At 44.0% G+C, this 21,368-nt stretch overlaps 1 protein-coding gene across 2 annotated transcripts in view; it reads right to left on the bottom strand.

Moving 5' to 3' along the window:
- SMAD2 (SMAD family member 2) overlaps positions 1-21,368 on the bottom strand; it is a 125,838-nt gene that overhangs the window by 47,962 nt on the left and 56,508 nt on the right. The window contains exon 3 of one of the 2 annotated variants that reach the window (XM_040336622.1): positions 2,865-2,954. The exons of the other annotated variant lie outside the window; for it this stretch is intronic. Within the exon in view, the coding sequence (XP_040192556.1) occupies positions 2,865-2,954 (90 nt within the window). The remainder of the gene's footprint in view (positions 1-2,864; positions 2,955-21,368) is intronic. 2 annotated transcript variants of the gene reach the window in all.

Raw genomic sequence — 21,368 nt, 5'->3', positions numbered from 1 at the left:
CTGCTGACATAAAGGGGTTGTAAAGGTAAAAGTTTTCACCTTAATGCATTCTATGCATTAAGGTAAAAAAACTTCCGATGGTACCGGCCCCTTGTTATACTTACCTGACTCCTCGAAAGTCCCGCGCTCGGCCTCGACATCCTCTTCGCCGCTCAGCCTGGCCGTTGATTGGCAAGAGCGGATGGATTGAAAGCAGGGCAGCCATTGGCTGGCGCTGCTGTCAATCACATCCAATGACGCGGCGTTCCTCCGTCAAAAAGCAACCGAGAAAGGCTTCCGTAGACCAGCTATGAGTTTGAACACGTTCGGATCCTAGTCAGCGAGTGAGCCCCGCCAGGAAGTGGTCACAATACTGGGCCAATCATAAGCAGCCGAGGCATTTCCCGTTTCGCAGCTCACTATAGGCTAGAGGCGCTTGGTGCACTCACTCATTACTGGTCTACGATAGCCTCTCTTGATCTGATCATGTCTGAGCTAATCAGTACTGCAGACCAGTGGTACTCAACCCTATCCTTATGTACCCTCAACAGGCCATGTTTGTAGGTTTTCCTTGCACAGGTGCCTTAAATCAAAGTCAATGACTTGGTATTTTGGACAGCTATTTTATCTAAGAGAAATTCCCAAAACATGTCCTGTTGGGGGTACTTGAGGACAGGGTTGAGAACCACTGCTGTAGACTACCGTACACAAAGCCCGAATGTCAGGCGACGTCGGCAGGTTCAATAAAAACTGGCCGACATTTGGCCTGTGTGTAAGGCACCCCAGTCTCAGAAGTTGGCCGTTTGGCCATCCAGCTTCTGTCAAATGAGCATGCTGGAAAACCAGCAGCCGACCGACTCTTGATCAATGCTCAATCAATGGCGGGGAGTGCTGATCGGAGTCTGGCGTGGATCACAACAGCTCAGCGGAGATCACAGTACTAACATCGTACAGCAGCTCAGATCGGAGGGGTCAGTTTCAGCAGGTTGAATGAAGAAAGAAAAAAATAGTGTGCATCAGACATTAACCAGAACTGTTGGCCTACAAAAATAAATGGAGATACCCCTTTGCCTCTTCTTAATGGGCATGGAGAATCGGTATGGGGTGGGTTTCACTCATATGTTTCCCACTGCTTTCAAAAAAATAAGGAAAAGCATTTTTGTGGAGAGCCTCTTTAACCTCATCACACAGTTCACACAACATACGTCATATAGTAGGCCATTAGACCAGAGAGGAAGTAAAATAAAATAAAAGGAATACTTTTGATGTACAGTAGAAGCTGAGGTCATAGTAAGCATTCAGAGAGGCTGCAGCAAACAGATGCTAGATTGTCATGCAAAACACAAAGACCGCAGCAGCACTGAACAAAAACTTAAGCAAAGCCGTAAAGCAAAACACTGGTGTTATCTTATGACAGCCGCAACCGCAACTTTCCTCGCTAAAATCATGACCATAGACCCAGTGTACCCCCCTCACTTAATCTGCTCTACCCTGGCCGCCTGCCTATGCTCACCACAAGTTCAAACCCGCATTGTAGCGTTGAAGCACACATAACAAGATCAGCCAGAGGGAAAAAATAAAAAAAAAGGCATTTCAAGAAAAAGCACAGCAAAGAAAAAATAAAAGCAACCTCAACACTGAAAGTTATTTTAGATACTGTATGTGGGTTAAACAAAAATCCTTTGGAGACTTCCTGCCAAACACTACAAAAACACAAGGACCGGCTGCATATGCACATACACAAATGCAGATGTAAATGGTTATGAAATGAACAAAAGACAAAAAAGAAATAAAGAAAAAAAAAGAAAAAAAGAAAAAACATAAAATAAAACTTCTGAAACTGCTGGAGGAGTGGAAATTTGGAGTGTCTGTTTTTGTCCTCAATAAAAGAACCGTGAAATGATGGATTGAATCAGAAGCTAAAAACTAACTTTGGAGGCCGCTGATACTTGGAGGCAAACAAATTAAGGTAAGGTTTCCTTGCGGTCTGCACAAAGTAGAGGCAATGACCCCCCCCCCCCCCCAAGACTGCAATGTACCTCCAGCAGTGACAACACCAATTCTGGAGGCAATTTAGGCCCCATTCACACCTAGGCGTTTTTACGCCTGAAGCGCACTGCTCACAAATGCCAGAGGGGAGAATTAACATTATTCCCTATGGTGACTGTTCACACCTGAACGCCTGAACGCCCAAACGCCTGTCGCGCGAAGCTCAAACAAGTCCCGGACCTTTTTTTGTCGCGCGATTCGTTTGAGCGTTTTTTTTTCCCCATAGAAAGTAATGGGAAACGCGCGTATTGAGCGTATCGCGCGACAACGGGCGTTTGCTATGGGCGTTTCGTCGCTTTAATCAATAGAACTTGTCGCCCATGCAGAAGATTAAAAAAAATCTACCAACATAGCAACAAGTGATGAAAAGATGATAATTTTTCCTATTGGCTAAAATAAGAAACGCCGAAGTACAAAAACGTCGCACGACGCTGTATGCAAACGCGCAAATAAGCATGAATACGCGCGAAAAAAACGCCCGAAAAAACGACCGAACGCCCTACGCTCAGGTGTGAATGCAGCCTAAGGGTCAATCAAGATTTCTGGTGTCAACATGGACCAGAATGGCTGCCTCTACTATGTACAGAAGAAAGGTCCCTTAGATATTTCGTTGGTCAAAACATCAGCTAGAAAAAAAATAAAAAAAGAAGAAGAAAAAACAAAGTAAATGAAAAGGTAACCATAACGTATAGTTTTTAATACAGGTCCAATTGTTTCTGATTAAGCACCCTGCAAGTACACAGAAAGTCGCTAAAATGTCCCGCCCCCCACTCGCTAGAACCAATCACTCCCTCCTGCCCCCGAGCTCTATGCAATAGATTTGGCAGAATATTCACCTGGTTTGTTCAGAGAAGCTGTAAAGGGCTGTGGTATCCCACTGATCTATGGTATTTGGTGTACTCAGTCCCCAAATTTCAGAGCAAGTGCTGTGCATAAAATTAAAAAAAGAAAAAAAAAAAAAAAAAAAGTTGATGTGAACATGGAGGCATGGTTACTTGAAATACCATGATGTCAAAACATGGAGAAAATGTACAGAGCACTTCCTTCACATATAAAGATACAATGAATGGCATCATTAGTGTAAAGGAAGGGGGTTAAATGGAAAATAAAGTGACTTGGAAGCTATGACAATGTTGAAAAAAAAGCTGAACACAGTGGAACAGACGGGTTTCATGGGGGGTTATCACATTGTGGTCGTAACGTCACCTTCTCTGAATGTGAGTATGGATCGACACATGACAAGTCACAGTACAGACACCCTGGGCAGAGGACTGCAGGGGGCGCTGTGCTCACATAGCACTCTACACAGTAATACAAAGATCAGGCAACTCATATAGGGGGGGGGGGGGGGGGCGGTGTCCAGACCACTAAGAAGCCTTCAGATAACCACATACAAAAAAATTATAATCTAACAAATAAACCTGTAAAACAACCTGCAAGGTTGAGAAACAAAATGCAGTTTATTCTATTACTTAGACTTATGCTCTACCAATGTAGTTTTTTAAAACACTTTACAAGCATATTTATTTAGCTTTATAAAATACAACAGTGTAATAAAATTAGGGCCCATCAAAAACCGTGTAATAAAGTTAGAGCCCATTCATACGGGGCGGGCTATTTAGGCCACGTTATGTCGTGCATTGGGTTAAAAGTGGAACTCCAGCCTAAAACCCAAAAAATAAATAAAAAAAAACAAGATAAGAGTGCAACTTGTTTCAATAGCTGCACCTTCCTCAGAGCCAAAACATGTTAACTATGAAGAAGAGGGTACAGCCCTCAAAACACAATGTGTCCCCACATGTGTTGTTTTAATTAAAAGTAGAACCCCAACCTAAAAATAAAAAAAACCTTTCCAAAGAGCCAAAATGTTTTGGCTTTGAGGAAGAAGGTACAGCCCTCGAAACAAGTTGCCTAAAACCAAACAAAAAAAACAAAAACAAAAAAAGAGTGCAACTTGTTTCGAGGGCTGTACCTTCTTCCTCAAAGCCAAACGAGTTGCACCTTTTTTGTTTTTTAGTTAGGACTTAGCTTGGAGTTCTACTTTTTTCTTCTCAATATATGTTTTTTTTTTTAGAGAAAATGCGCTAGGCTGGCACACCCGCTGTTTTCTTGTGTTTTTTCAGTTGCAGTTGGGACATCCCCAGTCTGGAGAGGGCAGTAAGGTGCTGTGTGTTTCTTTTTCTTCCGTCGTGAATCGACGTTAGACCACAACACTCATGCAGGAGGTGTTGCGTTTTATAAAGTCCCTTCCCACTTCCTAACACCTATGCTAACTAACCTATGTAACAGAATGTGTCATATGCAGGTGAGAGCAGTGAGGGCCAACACTTGGGAGGCTATGGGTGACATCAACCCTCCCAGAATTTCCAGCCATTGGTCAAGAGCACTCTCCGCTTCCCTGCAGCCGCCACTGGCTAACATTTGGGGATCATTGTGATTAGAGCAGAGTGGGCTGAAATTAGTTAAAGGAGTTCTCTGACCTAAAACTTTTAACCCCCGCTGTGCCCGGGCTGTAAAACTATACAAAATAAACTTTCACTTACCTGCCTACGATCCCCCGTTGTTCCAATATCGCCGTCCCGTTCTCCGGTCCCGGTCTCTTCCGCTTCCTGTGTGTCGGTGACTCATAGTGCGCTCAGCCTATCAGCGGCCGCAGCAATGTCCCGTCGCGGCCACTGATAGGCTGAGCGCACTATGAGTCACCGACACACAGGAAGCGGAAGAGACCGGGACCGGAGAACGGGACGGCGATATCGGAACAACGGGGGATCGTTGGCAGGTAAGTGAAAGTTTATTTTGTATAGTTTTACAGCCCGGGCACAGCGGGGGTTAAAAGTTTTAGGTCAGAGAACTCCTTTAAGTATATACAGGTTAACCAGCAGAGGTGTTGGGGGAGAATATTTTCAAGACTAGTTAGATTTAGGCTGGAATTCCAATTTAAGTCAGCCTTTTAAGGCAGTCCATTAACTTGAATAATCTGCCTAACACACAATGGGCCACAAATCACTCCTGGGGCCCATTTCTCTAGCGTAGTGCATCACCATGTGTTGTAATACCACAATATCACAAATCAATGACACTGCAGAGAACCAGTAACTTGCGTTACCACAGCGCTGTGGTGTGAATGGGCCTTGAATGTTAAAGAGGCTTCCAAATTTACACTATAGGTCAAGACAGTGGGTGTCTAGAAACCACTAGCGTCCATGCCGCCCCCCCTCCTCCCACACCAACACACAAGTGAAATCCTTATTTAGCAGCAGGTACTTCTCATCCCTGTAAACAGGCAGTGGGGAGGGGGGGTTAGAAGTCAGCCTGGTCATCAAGAACCTGGAGGCTGTATTCAGGCTCAGTCCATGCTTGTTCCTGACTGCCGTGACATGGACCTGCCAATATGCATTGAAAAGATACTAGGGGCTACCATGGTGCTTAGCAGGAGCTTATGAAGTCCTGCAGGGAGTACAAGGGTACCTTGAGGCTGGTCTTCAAGGTGACTGAACCATCATTAATCACCAGCTTGTCTTTTGAACACAATATTCCAAAAAAGGAAGAAAAAAAATTGGGTTATTTGGCACCCAGTACAGGGAATAGGGTGGACTTAGAGCTGCACGAATAATCGAGATAGGAACGCGATCTCGATTCACCACCCGTCCGTCCAAAGTTTGATTCTGCTTTTTTCATAGGAGTTATATGGTCTTTAACATTATAGACATCTCACTGGTCTGTTTTTATACACCTTGATATTTTCAGATGTATCACAGATTTATTTATTTGGGGGGGGGGGGGGTTTCCTGGCATTCAGTTTTTGAGAATATCGTGATCTGTAATCCAAGTAAAAGAATCGCGATTCTCATTTTGCCCAGAATCGTGCAGCTCTAGGTGGACTTCAATATATGCCGAGTAACCCAGAGTTCATTTACAACAGCATCCTGGAGGAGGCCAACCATAGCCAAGGTTATTCACTTCCATTCATTTTTTTTACATCTAAACATACAGCGTTAAAAATCGATCAAATAAAAATGAACTGCTCCTAACAAATCAGTTCTATAATGTGTCCATTCACCACAGTAGTGTCAATTAGCAAAATCCCATTGAAATAATCCCAATGTGCTAAATGTGAGCAACCGACATTTGTAAATTCTTGTGCAAATGCCAAAACATTGAATTTCTTATAGACCGCTCTTCTTTCTATCCCTAAATTTTTTTTTATTTGATGACCAGCTCCGGCCTACAGTATGATCCCACTTGGATCTCAAACTTGAGATATTGTACCTTAAATTTATTATTACTTCTGGTTATTCATTCCTCAATTATTGTTATTATCTGTTCTATGCAATATGATATGCAATACCAATTCATTGTATCTATATTGGAATGTATTTTGTAAAAAATAAGAAAAAAATAATAATTCTTGTGCCAATGCATGTTTCTCCACCATCTCTGGGATCGGGACCGATTCCGAGTATTTGCGGGAGTACTCGTACTCCCGCAAATACCCCCGATACCGAAATAGAATACTCCCCAAACCCCCCCCCCCCCGACGCATCCCGCCGCATCCCCGCTTGGTTAATACGGGCGGGGAACATTATATCTTTCATTTGAATAGCTGTAGTGTTTCCCGCCGCGCATAGACACTCCCCCTTGCTCGGGTGAACTGTCTAATCCCGAGCAAGGGGGAGTGTCTATACGCAGCACGGCGCGAAAGACTACAGCTAGTCAAATGAAAGCTGAAATGTTCCCTGCCCGTATTAACCAAGCGGCGGCACGGCAGCATGTACGGTAAGGGGGACATGGCTGCATATATGGGGGGGACATTGCTGGATATGGGGGGGGGGGGACATGGCTGCATATGTGGGGGGGACATGGCTGCATATGTGGGGGGGGACATGGCTGGATATGGGGGGGGGGGACATGGCTGGATATGGGGGGGGGGGACATGGCTGGATATGGGGGGGGACATGGCTGGATATGGGGGGGGGGGACATGGCTGGATATGGGGGGGGGGGACATGGCTGGATATGGGGGGGGGGACATGGCTGGATATGGGGGGGGGGGGACATGGCTGGATGTGGGGGGGACATGGCTGCATATGTGGGGGGGACATGGCTGGATGTGGGGGGGACATGGCTGCATATGTGGGGGGGACATGGCTGCATATGTGGGGGGGGACATGGCTGCATATATTGGGGGGGACATGGCTGCATATATTGGGGGGGACATGGCTGCATATATTGGGGGGGACATGGCTGCATATATTGGGGGGGACATGGCTGCATATATTGGGGGGGGGACATGGCTGCATATATTGGGGGGGACATGGCTGCATATATTGGGGGGGACATGGCTGCATATATTGGGGGGGACATGGCTGCATATATTGGGGGGGACATGGCTGCATATATTGGGGGGGACATGGCTGCATATATTGGGGGGGACATGGCTGCATATGTGGGGGGGACATGGCTGCATTTGGGGACACATTTTTAAAAAAGTATCGGTATTGGCGAGTACTTGAAAAAAAGTATCGGTACTTGTACTCGGTCCTAAAAAAGTGGTATCGGGACAACCCTACAAATAACTAAGAATATCTAACAGTGCTTGCAATAATGTACCCAGTTCTATGGGGGTAATGGTCATCTCTCTCTAATTAAAACCAACCTTACCTACTGACACTACAGACCGTCACAGAGTATGGATAGTACTCAATCGGTTGTTTTCCCGGCTTCATCAGCCCGGATCTGACAGCTCTGAACTTGCAAATGCTCAGAGATAAGCGCTTCCAGGTTCATTGCTCCTAACAGAGGTCAAGAAATGTATTTTTGTTCCAATAGTTGGCATTGAAGGTCACAGGCTCCGAGAGGGCAGGGTGAACTTGGGACACAGGGACTTTCTTCTGCAATAGCTCTACAATAGTACAGGATGTATGCATGTGGTGGAGGTATTAGGTATTTAACCCACCGGGCTAGTCAAATATTCGCAGAGGCCAGGGTACAGCGAGAAAGTGGCTTATGTCTTATGCACACTTTCGGTGTTGGGTCAACCAATCTCATTAGTGAATACAGGATGATTAGTGTCTATGTTGTAAAGAGTGGGAGTATTTGGATATATAGAGATAGAGATATGCTCAGGGCTGACATTCGGCTCCAGTCACACCTAGGCAATTTGAATTGCAGGCCGGAATCGCTGCAATTCCAAATCGCGGCAAAAAAAATAAAAACACATTTGCGATGTTATTATTTCTTAAAGAGGAAGTAAACCCTGATTGGTCCTTTCATTCACGGATGGTCCGATTGCACTTCTGTTAATTCTATAGACTTAAAATGTGTGGTTTCACACTATTCACTCCATGGTGACATATTCATGTATTTTTTACTTTGATGTTCGCAACATCTAAATCATTTGTTTAGGTTTATGTTTTTAGGCACATATTTTTCTTCACAGGTCAATTTGGGTGTTTGATGTGCTTCCTTGCTGGCAGCACATCCTTGGTATAGCGCAACTATTTATTTTCCAATTTTTGCCCACTGTTGTTCACAGATTAGTCGCTGCTTATCAATCCAATTATTTGTTATATTTAACATAGCGCAGTTGTTCCACCATTTTTCATATTAAAAAAAAACATAAGCATTGCTCTACGAGGAGGACAAACACAGTTGGTTTTAAGCTGAACTCCAGCTAAATGCACAGATGAAATACATATTTCTAATCATCTAATCCTAAGATTTACAGCCCTGCCTGGCAAGGCAGAAAACCTGATTTTATTCTGCTGCAATGAACAAGTTTTCTTCCACCCCAGCCAATGACTGGACGGCGCAGCTTACCAGTTGAATATGCAGAAAGAATGCAACCGTTAAATTTTTGATGTGGTTTCTGAGTCACATCAGAAGCACAGTAAGGTAGCAATAAAATGGTGTGCATTTTCGGCGCCAATATCTGCACTCTTTTCTCTATCTGCAAAATCGTATTTTTGGCCGATATGCTTCAGCCGCTGAAATTTCGGTGCATCACAAATTTTTGATTTTCAGTTTAATACAGCTGAAAAGTTCCAGCCGTAAGATGTTCATCTAGGCCAGTGATGGCGAACCTTGGCACCCCAGATGTTTTGGAACTACATTTCCCATGATGCTCAGCTACACTGCAGAGTACATGAGCACCATGGGAAATGTAGTTCCAAAACATCTGGGGTGCCAAGGTTCGCCATCACTGATCTAGGCTAATGTTACAAATGCTCAATTTAAGACAGGACGCTGTATTGCATAAATGCAGATAAACTAACCTTTATATTCTGCCTGCAGCACGCTCCCATCTTAGTTGCGGGCATGTGAAGCCCACAAGTGTTTTCTTTTCCGGGAATCAGTGCTGCTGGTTACCCGACATGCACCTCCGGCTCTCGCGTGGTGCAAAATTGTGTCTCTGGTTGCCATCACAACGGCGGCGGCGTAGAAAGGTCCTGCTCCATTGTTATGCCAACCAAATGCAAGTAGCTAGAGTTTAGACCAGGGGTCTCCAAACTTTCAAAACAAAAGGGCCAGTTTACTGTCCTTCAGACTTCATGGGGGCCGAACTGTGGCCATGAGGAGTAGAAAAGGTGCCGACATCAGTGGGAACAAACAAATGCCCCACCTTCGTCAGTGGGAGGAAATGTGCTCAAACCTTGATATCATTAAGCCCCATTGTGTCATTGGCAGGATTTGTGCCCCACCCTTTATACCATTGGCAAGATTTGTGCCCCACCCTTGATATCATTGGCAAGATTTGTGCCCCACCCTTGATATCATTGGCAAGATTTGTGCCCCACCCTCGATAGCATTGGCAGGATTTGTGCCCCATCATTGAGCCCCATTGTTTGGGTCATTGGGGGGGAATTGTGCCACGCCCTTGATATCATTTGGAGGAATTGTGTGCTTCATGATTGGGGTCATTGAGCACCATTGGAAGAAATTGTGTACCATCGTTTGTGTCATTTGGAGAAATTGTCCCCCTTCATTTAGTTTCAGTGGGGAATTATGTCTATTGTTGGTATCAGGGCTAGAAAATGGTGCCCCAAGGGGCAGATCAAAGTAAGCAAAGGGCCACATCTGGTCCCCGGGTTTCATTTTGGAGATCACTGGTCTAGACAATAGACTGAAGTAATGCAGCCTTTTCAAAAATGCTTGGAAATAACGCCATGCCGATGCCCACCGACTCCTGGAAATGACGACACATCTCTCAGGAGCAGTGGCGCCGCAGGATAGGACGTACCTTGCTGCGGATCCGAAAGAGGAAGAAAATAGAAGACACCCTAGCAACAAGGTACATAGGAGCTTGAAAAAAAAAAAAAAAACACGCCAAATGTTGTTCAACTTGCGGGATTGTAGCGAGTAAAGCAAGGATGAACATATGGGCGGAACTCCGCATTAAGATCACTTACATTAAGATAGTATCTTACCAAATTTAAACAAGTTAATGTCACACAAGCAATCCTGACATTAGCGACAACTCGCCAGCACACGATTGCCATCAGACCACTTACCTGCTGCTATGGAGTGGCTTCCTCATTGCCAGGGAATTTCTCCAGGACACCATTAGGGTATGTGGAAGCCTCTCCTCGGTGGTAGTGATGCTGCAGCTGCAGATTTGTCGCCAGCAGAATCACGTCCTTTAGCGGAACCTTTAGACTAAAGTTACCCTTTAAGTTCTTTAGCTCTAGATCAGTCAAAATATAAAATACAGACATACAAAGAAAAATAAAGGCTTGGGAGGCTGGAATCCTAAAGTGGAACTGAACTCCAAAAATAAAGACATTACATTGAAGGGGAGCATCTAATAATCTTAAATGGGTTAGAAGGGTTCGTTTTTTAATTTTCTAAATAGGTTCCTTAGTGCATTGTTGGTTCACTTACCTTTTGAACGTTCACAGCGTCTCCCCGCAAGGATGTAGTGCCAAGGGAGGGGGCGAGCACGCTGACTAACCCCCAGCCAGAACGGCTCGGATGATGGGGACAAGCTTACCGAGGAGGAACAGGAAGTGAGAAATTCAGACAAAGAAAAACATTTAGAAGGGAAATCTAAGGAAAAGGTAAGTGAACCAACATTGAACTAGCTTAACCACTTAAGGAATGCCTCCTGCAGATATACGTCACGGCTGGGCACAAGCACGTACCTGTACGTCCTCTTTAAGTGCCCAGCTGTGGGTCGCGGCGCGCGCCCGCGACCCGGTCCGAAGCTCCACGGCAGCCACGGACCCGATCGCCGCTGGAGTCCTGCGATTGGTCCCCAGAGCTGAAGAACGAGGAGAGGTGTGTGTAAACACAGCTTCCCCGTTCTTCACTGTGGCGCTGTCATTGATCGTGTGTTCCCTTTTATAGGGAAGCACGATCAATGAAGTCACACGTCCAGCCCCACCCCCTACAGTTAGAAACACACATGAGGTCACACTTAACCCCTTCAGCGCCCCCTAGTGGTTAACTCCCAAACTGCAATTGTCATTTTCACAGTAAACAATGCATTTTTATAGCATTTTTTGCTGTGAAAATGGCAATTGTCACAAAAATGTGTCAAAATTGTCTGATGTGTCCGCCATAATGTCGCGGTCACAAAAAAAAAAAACCTGATCGCCGCCATTAGTAGTAAAAAAAAAAAAAAAAAAAAAAAAAATATAAAAATAAAAATGCAATACAACTATGCCCTATTTTGTAAACCCTATCAATTTTGCGCAAACCAATCGATAAACGCTTATTGCGATTTTTTTTTACCAAAAATAGGTAGAAGAATACGTATCGCCTAAACTGAGGGAAAAAAGTTGTTTTATATGTTTTTGGGGGATATTTATTATAGCAAAAATGAAAAAATATTGTTTTTTAAAAAAAAATTTGCGCTATATTTTTTATTTATAGCACAAAAAATAAAAACCGCAGAGGTGATCAAATACCACCAAAAGAAAGCTCTATTTGTGGGAAAAAAAGGACGCCAATTTTGTTTGGGAGCCACGTCGCACGACCGCGCAATTGTCATTTAAATCGACGCAGTGCCGAATCGCAAAAACTGGCCGGGTCCTTTACCTGCATTTTGGTCCGGGTCTTAAGTGGTTAAAGGAACCTATTTAGAAAATAAAAAACAAACCTTTACAACCACTTTAAATGGACCTAAAAGCAGTAGACTGAAGTTCTACCTTGTCTGTAAAGTCCTCCTGAACAACAGCAGGGAACTTTCTGCATCAGGTCTCATTGCTTAATATCTGCAAGAGAAGATCTAAGGCACTGCAGCTGTTGCTAGTTTATAGAGATATATGGGGAAGTCAATACTGTGCCAATCATTGTTCTCCTCTACCACAATGGCCACCTCAACACAGAGACACGGTGCAGAGCAAGACATGGTAAAGTCACTACTGGAGAAAGATTTGCTGCAGCGAGACACCAAGCAATGCTGGTTACCAGATGAACTGCCGGCCTTTTTATAGACAGACCTTCCAGAGTTTTGGTTCCCGTTTAACCACTTAAGGACCGCCTCCCTGCACATTTACGTTGGCAGAATGGCACCACTGGGCACAATCACATACCTGAGGTGATCAAATACCACCAAAAGAAAGCTCTATTTGTGGGGGAAAAAAAGGCGCCAATTTTGTTTGGGAGCCACGTCGCACGACCGCGCAAATGTCAGTTAAAGCGATGCAGTGCCGAATCGCAAAAAGGGGCCTGTTCCTTTACGTGCATTTTGGTCCGGGTCTTAAGTGGTTAATAAAATTATTTATTTATTTATTTTTTTTATTTTTATTTTTTGTGCGAGTGACTGTTTAAAATACAAGTCCCTGTTTTGACAATAGCGTCTTTATAGTCAGAAATGCAACTCTGCCCCCATACCTTGCTAGAAATTGGCAGATATTCGTCTTCACACGTGCAATCTCCAGACCCCCAAAGGCAAGGATTTTATGAAGGAGACACAATGTTCTCAGACTATGAATGCCTGGAATTAGCTGTAAATCTCCATGTCCAACAGGTAAATGCTTTGCCATGTACATAAAGGCTGCAGGTTTAACCACTTGAAGACCAGGCTTTTCCTGGCACTTTAAATCTGAATTTCTTGCTAGAAACATACATGTAACACAAACATTATACATTTTGTTTTAGCAGAGATCCCAGGGAATAAAAAAGGTGATCAGTGATTTTTATTTTTATATCACAAGGTCTTTGTACAGCGGTTACAAAGACGCAATAAAAAACACTAATGAATTAAAACAAAAAAAAAAAAAACAAACACACACACAATATTTATCCCAATTTTTTTGTAAAATGTGAAAGATGATGTTGCGTCGAGTAAATAAATACCCAACATGTCACACTTTAACCACTCGCTGACAAGGCCTTTTCTGGAAATTTTTGTTAAGTTTAAACCGCTTAAGGACCACCCCACGTACATTTACTGCGGCATGGCAGACCTTTAGGCTGCATTTACACCAGAGCGTTTTGTCGCCTGAAGCGCGATGCTCAAAAACGCTAGAGGGGAAAAAATACATTATTCCCTATGGAGATGGTTCACATCTCCACTCCAAAAACGCCTGACGCCGAACGTGTCAAACAAGTTCCGGACCCTTTTTTTCTTGCGCGTATCGAGCGGTTTGGGCGTTTTTGAGCGTTTCCATTTCCCATAGAAAGTAATGGAAACGCTTGATTCAAGCGACTAGTGCGACAACGAGCGTTTGCTACGGGCGTTTCGTCTCTTTAATCATTAAAACATTTCACCCAGGCAGAAGATAAAAAAAAATCTACCAACATAGCAACAAGTGATGAAAAAATTATAATTTTTCCTATTGGCTAAAATAAAAAACGTCGAACGACGCTGTATGCAAACGCGCAAATAAGCATGAATACGAGCGGCTAAACGCCCGAAAAAACGACCGAACGACCTACGCTCAGGTGTGAATGCAGCCTTAGCGCAAAATCACATACCTGTACCCGATTCTCGTCTTTGGCTCTGATGGGTGCGCCACTAGAGCCCCACTCCCACTGTGATTGGACACAGCAGGAGCCAATCAGCGGGTGGGGCGATCGGTCGCAGAGAGGCAGAACAACGATCTGCTTATGTAAACAAGGCAGACCGCTGTTCTGCCAGAAATGAAAATGGAGATCTCATGTTTCTGCTAAGCAAAAACATGGACCTCTGTTTGTTTTCCTTTAGTCAAAGCACCCCACACACGCGCGCACCACATTTAATCCTTTCATTGCCCCTGACGTTAACCCCTTCTCTGCCAGTGTCATTTACACAATGCCAATGCATTTTTTTTAACACTGATCACTGTTATTGGTGTCACTGGTGCCCAAAAAGCGTCAATTTGTCTGCCGCAATGTCACGCAAACCAATCAATATACTCTTATTGGGATTTTTTTTTTTTTACCAAAAATATGTAGCATAATAAATATTGGCCTAAATCGATGAAGATTAGAGTTTTTTTACTTTTTTTATTGGAATTGTTTCATCGTAGAAAGTAAAAAAACGGCCTGTTAAGGAAGGGGGTAAAACTTTCCGGAGCTGAATCACTATTTTTGCTAGAAAATTACTTAGAACCCCCCAAAAAAAAAAAAATTCTTGAGCAGAGACCCTAGAGCAGTGATGGTGAACCTTGGCACCCCAGATGTTTTGGAACTACATTTCCCATGATGCTCAACTACACCACAGTGTGCCTGAGCATCATGGGAAATGTAGTTCCAAAATATCTGGGGTGCCGAGGTTCGCCATCACTGCCCTAGAGAATAAAATGGAGATTGTTGCAATATTTTAAGTCGCACTGTATCTGAGCAGTTTTTTTTGTTTTTTTTTGGGGGGGGGTACACTTTAATAAAAAAATACCCGAAGACCATACCCCGGAAGCGGCGGAGAAGATCGCTCTCCAAAACGGTAAGTACAGCTTCGTTTTTAAAAAAAACTAGCCGATTCCCCTAGACAAAATAGCATGAATCTAATCTTTTTTTGCGGGTGAACCTCCACTTTAACTGCAGCTCTTGCAACAAACAGGTGTTATAAAATATGAGGTGAGGGGTAATAATAAATTATCCAATATCAATAAGAGGGCGCCATCCTTTAAAAATTGTGAACATTTATAAATACATTAATAAAATGTAAACAAGAGCAGCTGCCCCTTTAAAGTGTAGAACACTTTCACTAATAGAAAAACCAACAAAAAGTAGGCGCTAGACCTTCTACACCAGTGGTTCTCAACCTTTCTAGTGCCATGACCAGTTGATAAAATTTCCAAAGTTGTGGGGACCCCTAACAGTAAAATTATTTTCGTATGGTAGGTTGTCAGCGCCCGGGGCAAGACAAGTAATTTGCACCCCTAACCCACAGACATTTAGCGCTCCCTGAGTCCCTTCCACTTGTACAGTATTAAAACCCCTTATGGTACATTTTCAGATGTACTAATCCTTTTGTTCTCCTTTCTTTCCTTTTTATCTCTCTCTATCCAAATTTCTTTTTTTTTTTCCCCCATCCCTCTCTCTAACCATCTTTCTTGTTCTTTCTCTCCCTTTTTGTTTGTTCCACCCCTCTTTTCCTCTCCCTTCCATGTATTCTTTATTTTTATTCCTTCTCTTACTCCTTGGTGGGATGAGTGGATTAGGTGTTCTTGAACAAGGTCATCTGCTGATCTGAGAACTGTTGAGGACTTTTAATGGCAACTCTAATCACAGGTAGTGTTACTCACTGTGCCTCCGACTTTGTGGCATCTCGTAGCAGTGACACCTATGCTGGAATCAGGAGAGAGGGTCTCCTCCAGGCCCTCCCACTTCACATTCCTCACCAGTCAGCTGACTTCTAGCCTCTTCCCCCCCCCCCCCCCCACACCCATGCCGTGAATTGAATGGGCGGCTGCGAAGGGGCTGAGTGGGAGGCCACGGGCTCCAGGGACAGCCCAGCTGGGCGGCCACAAAAAGGCAGGGAGAGTGGTGCGGGCTTCAAGAACAGCCCAGGATTCGGGGACCCCTGGCAAATCATAATTTGACCCCCGAGGGGGTCCCAACCCCAGGTCGAGAACCACTGTTCTACACAGGGAGAAGGAAAAGGAATGCTAAGAAAAGGTTTGGGACTTTATATGGAGTACACAGTTTGGGGGAAAAACAGCCATCAATATAATTGTAAATATATATATATATATATATATATATATATATATATATATATAATTAGGTATAGGTAAACAATAACTACATTAATTTAATAGTAATTGATAGTATTTGATGAGGTTTGTAAAATTCCCATATATAAAATATATCAACACATACATATAAGGTCTTACAGTACAGATATCACATAGAAATGGCTACACGTTTGGAACAAGCCTCCAACCTCCCTGATCGGCAAAGTATAATTTGAAAGAGATTGAGTCCCAGCCAATATGGATAGGTTCCCATGCATTCCGGGGGGCCATGTGAGAGTGCGCGTTGCTGGCACACACCCTTTCAGTTCCCATGCCTGACACTATCGGTGGACCTCCTGGTTCCATGGGCCACGACATGTCTTCATACACAGCATGCCTGTCTGTAAGTCTACTATAGGATTGGTTTCATCTTATTTAATATGCAGTAATTCCTCCGCCATATGTTAATTAATCATGGAATCTTATTTGTATTTTTTGTATCCTAATTTAGATATGCATCACGCGCCTGCTCCTGACGAGTGGTAACACCAAACCACGAAACGCGTAAAGCCGTGGTTGCATCCATATGTTCGACAATTCTATGTGACATCCAATTTAATTCCGTGGCACCTAGATTGAGATGCTATCACCCTAGGATCTCTTTCAAAATTATACTTCGCCGATCAGGGAGGTTGGAGGCTTGTTCCAAATGTGTAGCTGTTTCTATGTGATATCTGTACTGCAAGACCGTATATGTATGTGTTGATATATTTAATTTATGGGAATTTTACAAACATAATCAAATACTGTCTTGTTATATATTTATGGTCTATAATACTTTCAATTACTATTCAATTAATGTAATTATTGTTTACCTATACCTAATTAAAATATTTATATTTACAATTATATTGATGGCTGTTTTTCCCCCAAACTGTGTACTCCATATAAAGTCCCAAACCTTTTCTTAGTATTCCTTTTCCCTCAACCTTCATATTTTTTCACTAGTCAGGGACGGAGGTACATGTTCCCTATTGGCCATGACCTCAATTAAAATCCCAACTATTTCGTTTTTCCTTTGTGCAGTGGTTTTGCACAAAGCAGCTTGGATCCCGCTCTTCTCGGGGGCCCTGGATGGTATTCCTGGCCCCTCTCTCCTGTTGAGTACCCCCACAGGAAGCAGATTGCTATAGGGGCACCCGAGCTGCATGTATCAATTCAGACAGGGAGCTTCAGTTCGACCCCGTCCCCTCCCTCTCTCTCTCTCCTCTTATTTAAACAGAAAGTTCCTCTCTCTCCCGATTGGCTAATTGAGTCTGACTGACAGCTGTGGGAGCCAATAGCGCCACTGCTGTGTCTCAGCCAATCAGGAGGGAGAGTCCCGGACGGCCAAAGCACTCAGGGACATTGCTGGATAGAGAGGGGGCTCAGGCACAGTTCACACTACTGCGCTATCGTATGTAATTCGCACAGCAAATCACATGCGATGTCTGTTGCAATGCGATTTCAGCCATATAGTATGGCTGATATTGCACCGCATTCGGATCAAACACGCACAGGACCCTTTTTTTGGTCGGCACCAGAATCAGATCGCATGGGTGTTCACACCTATGCGATCCGATTCACGTCCGAACTGTCAGTTTGCAGTGCGATATGCGAGCTGAACTGGGGGTGTTGTCAATGTTGTCGTTAATGTTGTATCGGTTCACATATGGTAGTGTGAACTGCCATGCGAGTCGGATGCGATGCGGGATTTGCAGGGTTCTCACATTGCACTTGTGTTAACCCGGCCTAAAGGTAAGCATTTGGGGGGCTGCTATACACACACACACACACACACACACACACACACACACACACAAGATAAAAAATAAAAAACTTGACTTTACAATCACTTTAAACAAGTAAAAAGTGCTCTTCCACATGACCAGGTGAACATTTGCACTCACCAGATGGTTGCAGCCGACAAAGCAGCCAACAAGATCTGGAATTCCGTGTACAGGATACAATAATCCTGTACACGGAATTCCAGATCTTCGCCATAGGAGTCCAAATGGCGGTCTGCTTATGTCTGTAGTAAATGCTCATTCACTCAATAGGAGTGAGAAAGAAAGAGCAGAGATAATATCATAGTGTAGTAAATTATATTTAAAATAGTTGAAAAAATTACATTGCAGTCACATGTGGCAGGTGCCAGCAGGGCACCAACACAATTAGCTCAGAAGGTCTTATCCCTTGCACCACCGTTCGCGATTCCAGAGCTGGCGTGCGTTCCAAAAGACCGGATATGATGCGGGGCAAGAAAATTGGATGCGACGTCAGTGGCAAAGCCTCAATGCATTTCACATGCAGCCAATGCCTTCTTTATGTTCTTTTTACTAGTAATAATGTCTATACCACTTTAACACCCTTCTACCGATGCGAGCTAGCCCCTTATTAGGAATCAAAGCTGGAAGGCAGGCCATCTATATGAGCGTTGTAATGGTCACAGTGATCACAAACCTGTCCTACCAGCTCACGATTGTCAACATTGACCAGAAGCTGCAGGCGACACAGTGCTGGGGGGGGGGGGGGGGGTCTAGTGCTCGTGCTCCTCACAAAACAGTGGCACTGGATGTACACATACAATGCCTTGAAAAAATATTCATACTTCTTGAAATGTTCCACATTTTGTCATGTTACAATCAAAAACGTAAATGTACTTGGGGTTTTATGTGATAGAGCAACATAAAGTGGCACATAATTGTGACGTGGAAGGAAAATGATAAAAGGTTTTCAATTTATTTTACAAATAAATGTGTGAAAAGTGTGGGGTACATTTGTATAGCGCCCCCCAAAGTCAATACTTTCTAGAACCTCCTTTCACTGTAATTACAGCTGCAAGTCTTTTTGGGGATGTCTCTACCAGCTTTCCACATTCTAGAGAGGGACATTTTTGCCCATTCTTCTTTGCAAAATATCTTAAGTTCTGTCAGATTGGATGGAGAGCGTCTGTGATCAGCAATTTTCAAGTCTTGCCACAGATTCTCAATGTGATTTAGGTCTGGACTGTGACTGGGCCATTCTAACACATGAATATGCTTTGATCTAAACCATTCCATTGTAGCTCTGGCTGTATATTGAGGGTTGTTGTCCTGCTGGAAGGTGAACCTCCGCCCCAGTCTCAAATCTTTTGCAGACTCTAACAGGTTTTCTTCTAAGATTTCCCTGTATTTGGCTCCATCCATCTTCCCTGTCCCTGCTGAAGAAAAGCATTTCCTATTAGATTATTATTCCTATATTATCTTTTCCTTCGATTATTTCCCTACTAAATGTTTTTTCCCCTTTGTCTGAATTTCTCACTTCCTGTTCCTCCTCTGTAAGCTTGCCCTCATCATCCGAGCCATTCTGGCTGGGGGTTATTTAGCCAGGACAGCTTATTAAGGAGGAACAGGAAGTGAGAAATTCAGACAAAAAAAAAAAGACAAAAAAAACATTTAGAAGGGAAATCGAAGGAAAAGGTAAGTGAACCAACAATGCACTAGCTTTAAGGAACCCATTTAGAAAATAAAAACTAACCTTTACAACCCTCGATGCGCCGCCATAGTGAAGCACGGGGAAGCCGTGTTTACATACGGCTCTCCCCGTTCTTCAGCTCCGGGGAGCGATCGCGACGGAGCGGCTATAAACAAATAGCCGCGCCGTGGTCCCGGATCGCTCCCCGAGCGAACCCGACCGCCGCATTTAGCGGGGGGGGGGGGTCCCGATCGGACCCCCCACCCGCTAATAGGCAAGGACGTACATTAACGCCCATGTGCCTGTACGTGCCATACTGTGGACGTACATTTACATGCGGAGGTCGGGAAGTGGTTAAAAGGTGAAAAAACACCTTGCAGTGTCCAGTCCACCCGAGCCCCCGTTTTACTTACCTGAGCCCCGAATTTCCGAGGGTGCGATCTCGCGTTCTCCCCATGCCTGATCGGCTCTTCATTGAATAGGTTGATAGCAGCGTAGTCATTGGCTCCCACTGCTGTCAATCAAATGCAATGACACGCCTGAGTCATACAATCAGCGGCTACGGACGCCAATTGAATGACACGTCCCCAAAATAACCCCCCTCTGGAGAGTGCTTCCCAGAGGGGGACAGCTCTCGCGGGAGGAGCCAAGAGAGCTTCCGTAGGATCCCAGAAGGAGGAGGATCGGGGGCCACTCTGTGCAAAACAAACTGCACAGTATAGGCAAGAATGACATGTGTGTTATTTAAAAAAAATAAAAAAAAGTGAATCTTTAGTGTCACTTTACTTTTACCTACAGGTAAGCCTTATTATAGGCCAAGCTCTAGGTAAAAATGTGAAAGTGGGGTATACAACCGCTTTAAGCTCATGATCGCGGTACGGCAATTAGAGGTTAAAAACAGGTGTGAGGAGGCGACACTGTGCCCAGCGATCTTTGACGTCTCCCATGTTGTTCAGGCAGATCTCCACCTCTGTAGGGTTGCCTAACCTCTGACCTACGCAATCTAAATAGTGAATGTTGACTGGACAGGAATTCTTTCTAAAAAAAGGTCACATGCCTTGAGATGCAAAACATATTACCTGTTCAAACAGCATTAGCACTTTCTAATCGAATACCCTTCTCTTCATTATCCAGCCGTGTCTGACCTGCGGGATTTTTCTCAAATATTTGTGCAGCCTCAGAGCAAACAAAGCCGGCTCAATAGACACGATTACACAACCAGAGACACACGAGGAGACAGTCTACAAAGCAAACACTAACTCTTTGGCGGCAGATAATTGACAGGCTGGGACAGCTTTAATTATTTTTTATCGAATACAATTCTCTTGAATCAAGTATTACCGAGATCTCCAGGGAAGATATCAACTGATACAACCAGCAAAATTGAATCCGTCAAGCTCCGGCTTTGATGTGAAATTAAAAGTAGATCTAAAACCGAAATCACTAAAAACTATAAGCTGACCGTACACTGAAAATAAAACAAAAAACCCACAAACATTCTTCTATCCATGCTACACAGCACAAATGGACGAGTATCCCCCTGCAGTTCTGGTATTGTCAGGGCTGGCCCCCCCCATCTGGTAATCAAAATACCAGCAGCTGTATCGGATTGGATGCAGCCAATGTTCGGCTGAAGACTTTTCAGGGGTTCCCTTCAACAAAGGTCAATTGAATTATCAACTCTTGTTGAAAGGAGGCCCATCGCAGAGAATCTTAACCACTTAAGGACCGGACCAATATG

The sequence above is a fragment of the Rana temporaria genome, chromosome 1 (assembly GCF_905171775.1).
Source record: "Rana temporaria chromosome 1, aRanTem1.1, whole genome shotgun sequence".
NCBI lineage: Eukaryota > Metazoa > Chordata > Amphibia > Anura > Ranidae > Rana > Rana temporaria.
The sequence above is the reverse complement of the archived record's forward strand: the minus strand, read 5'-3'. Positions and strand labels throughout refer to the sequence as shown.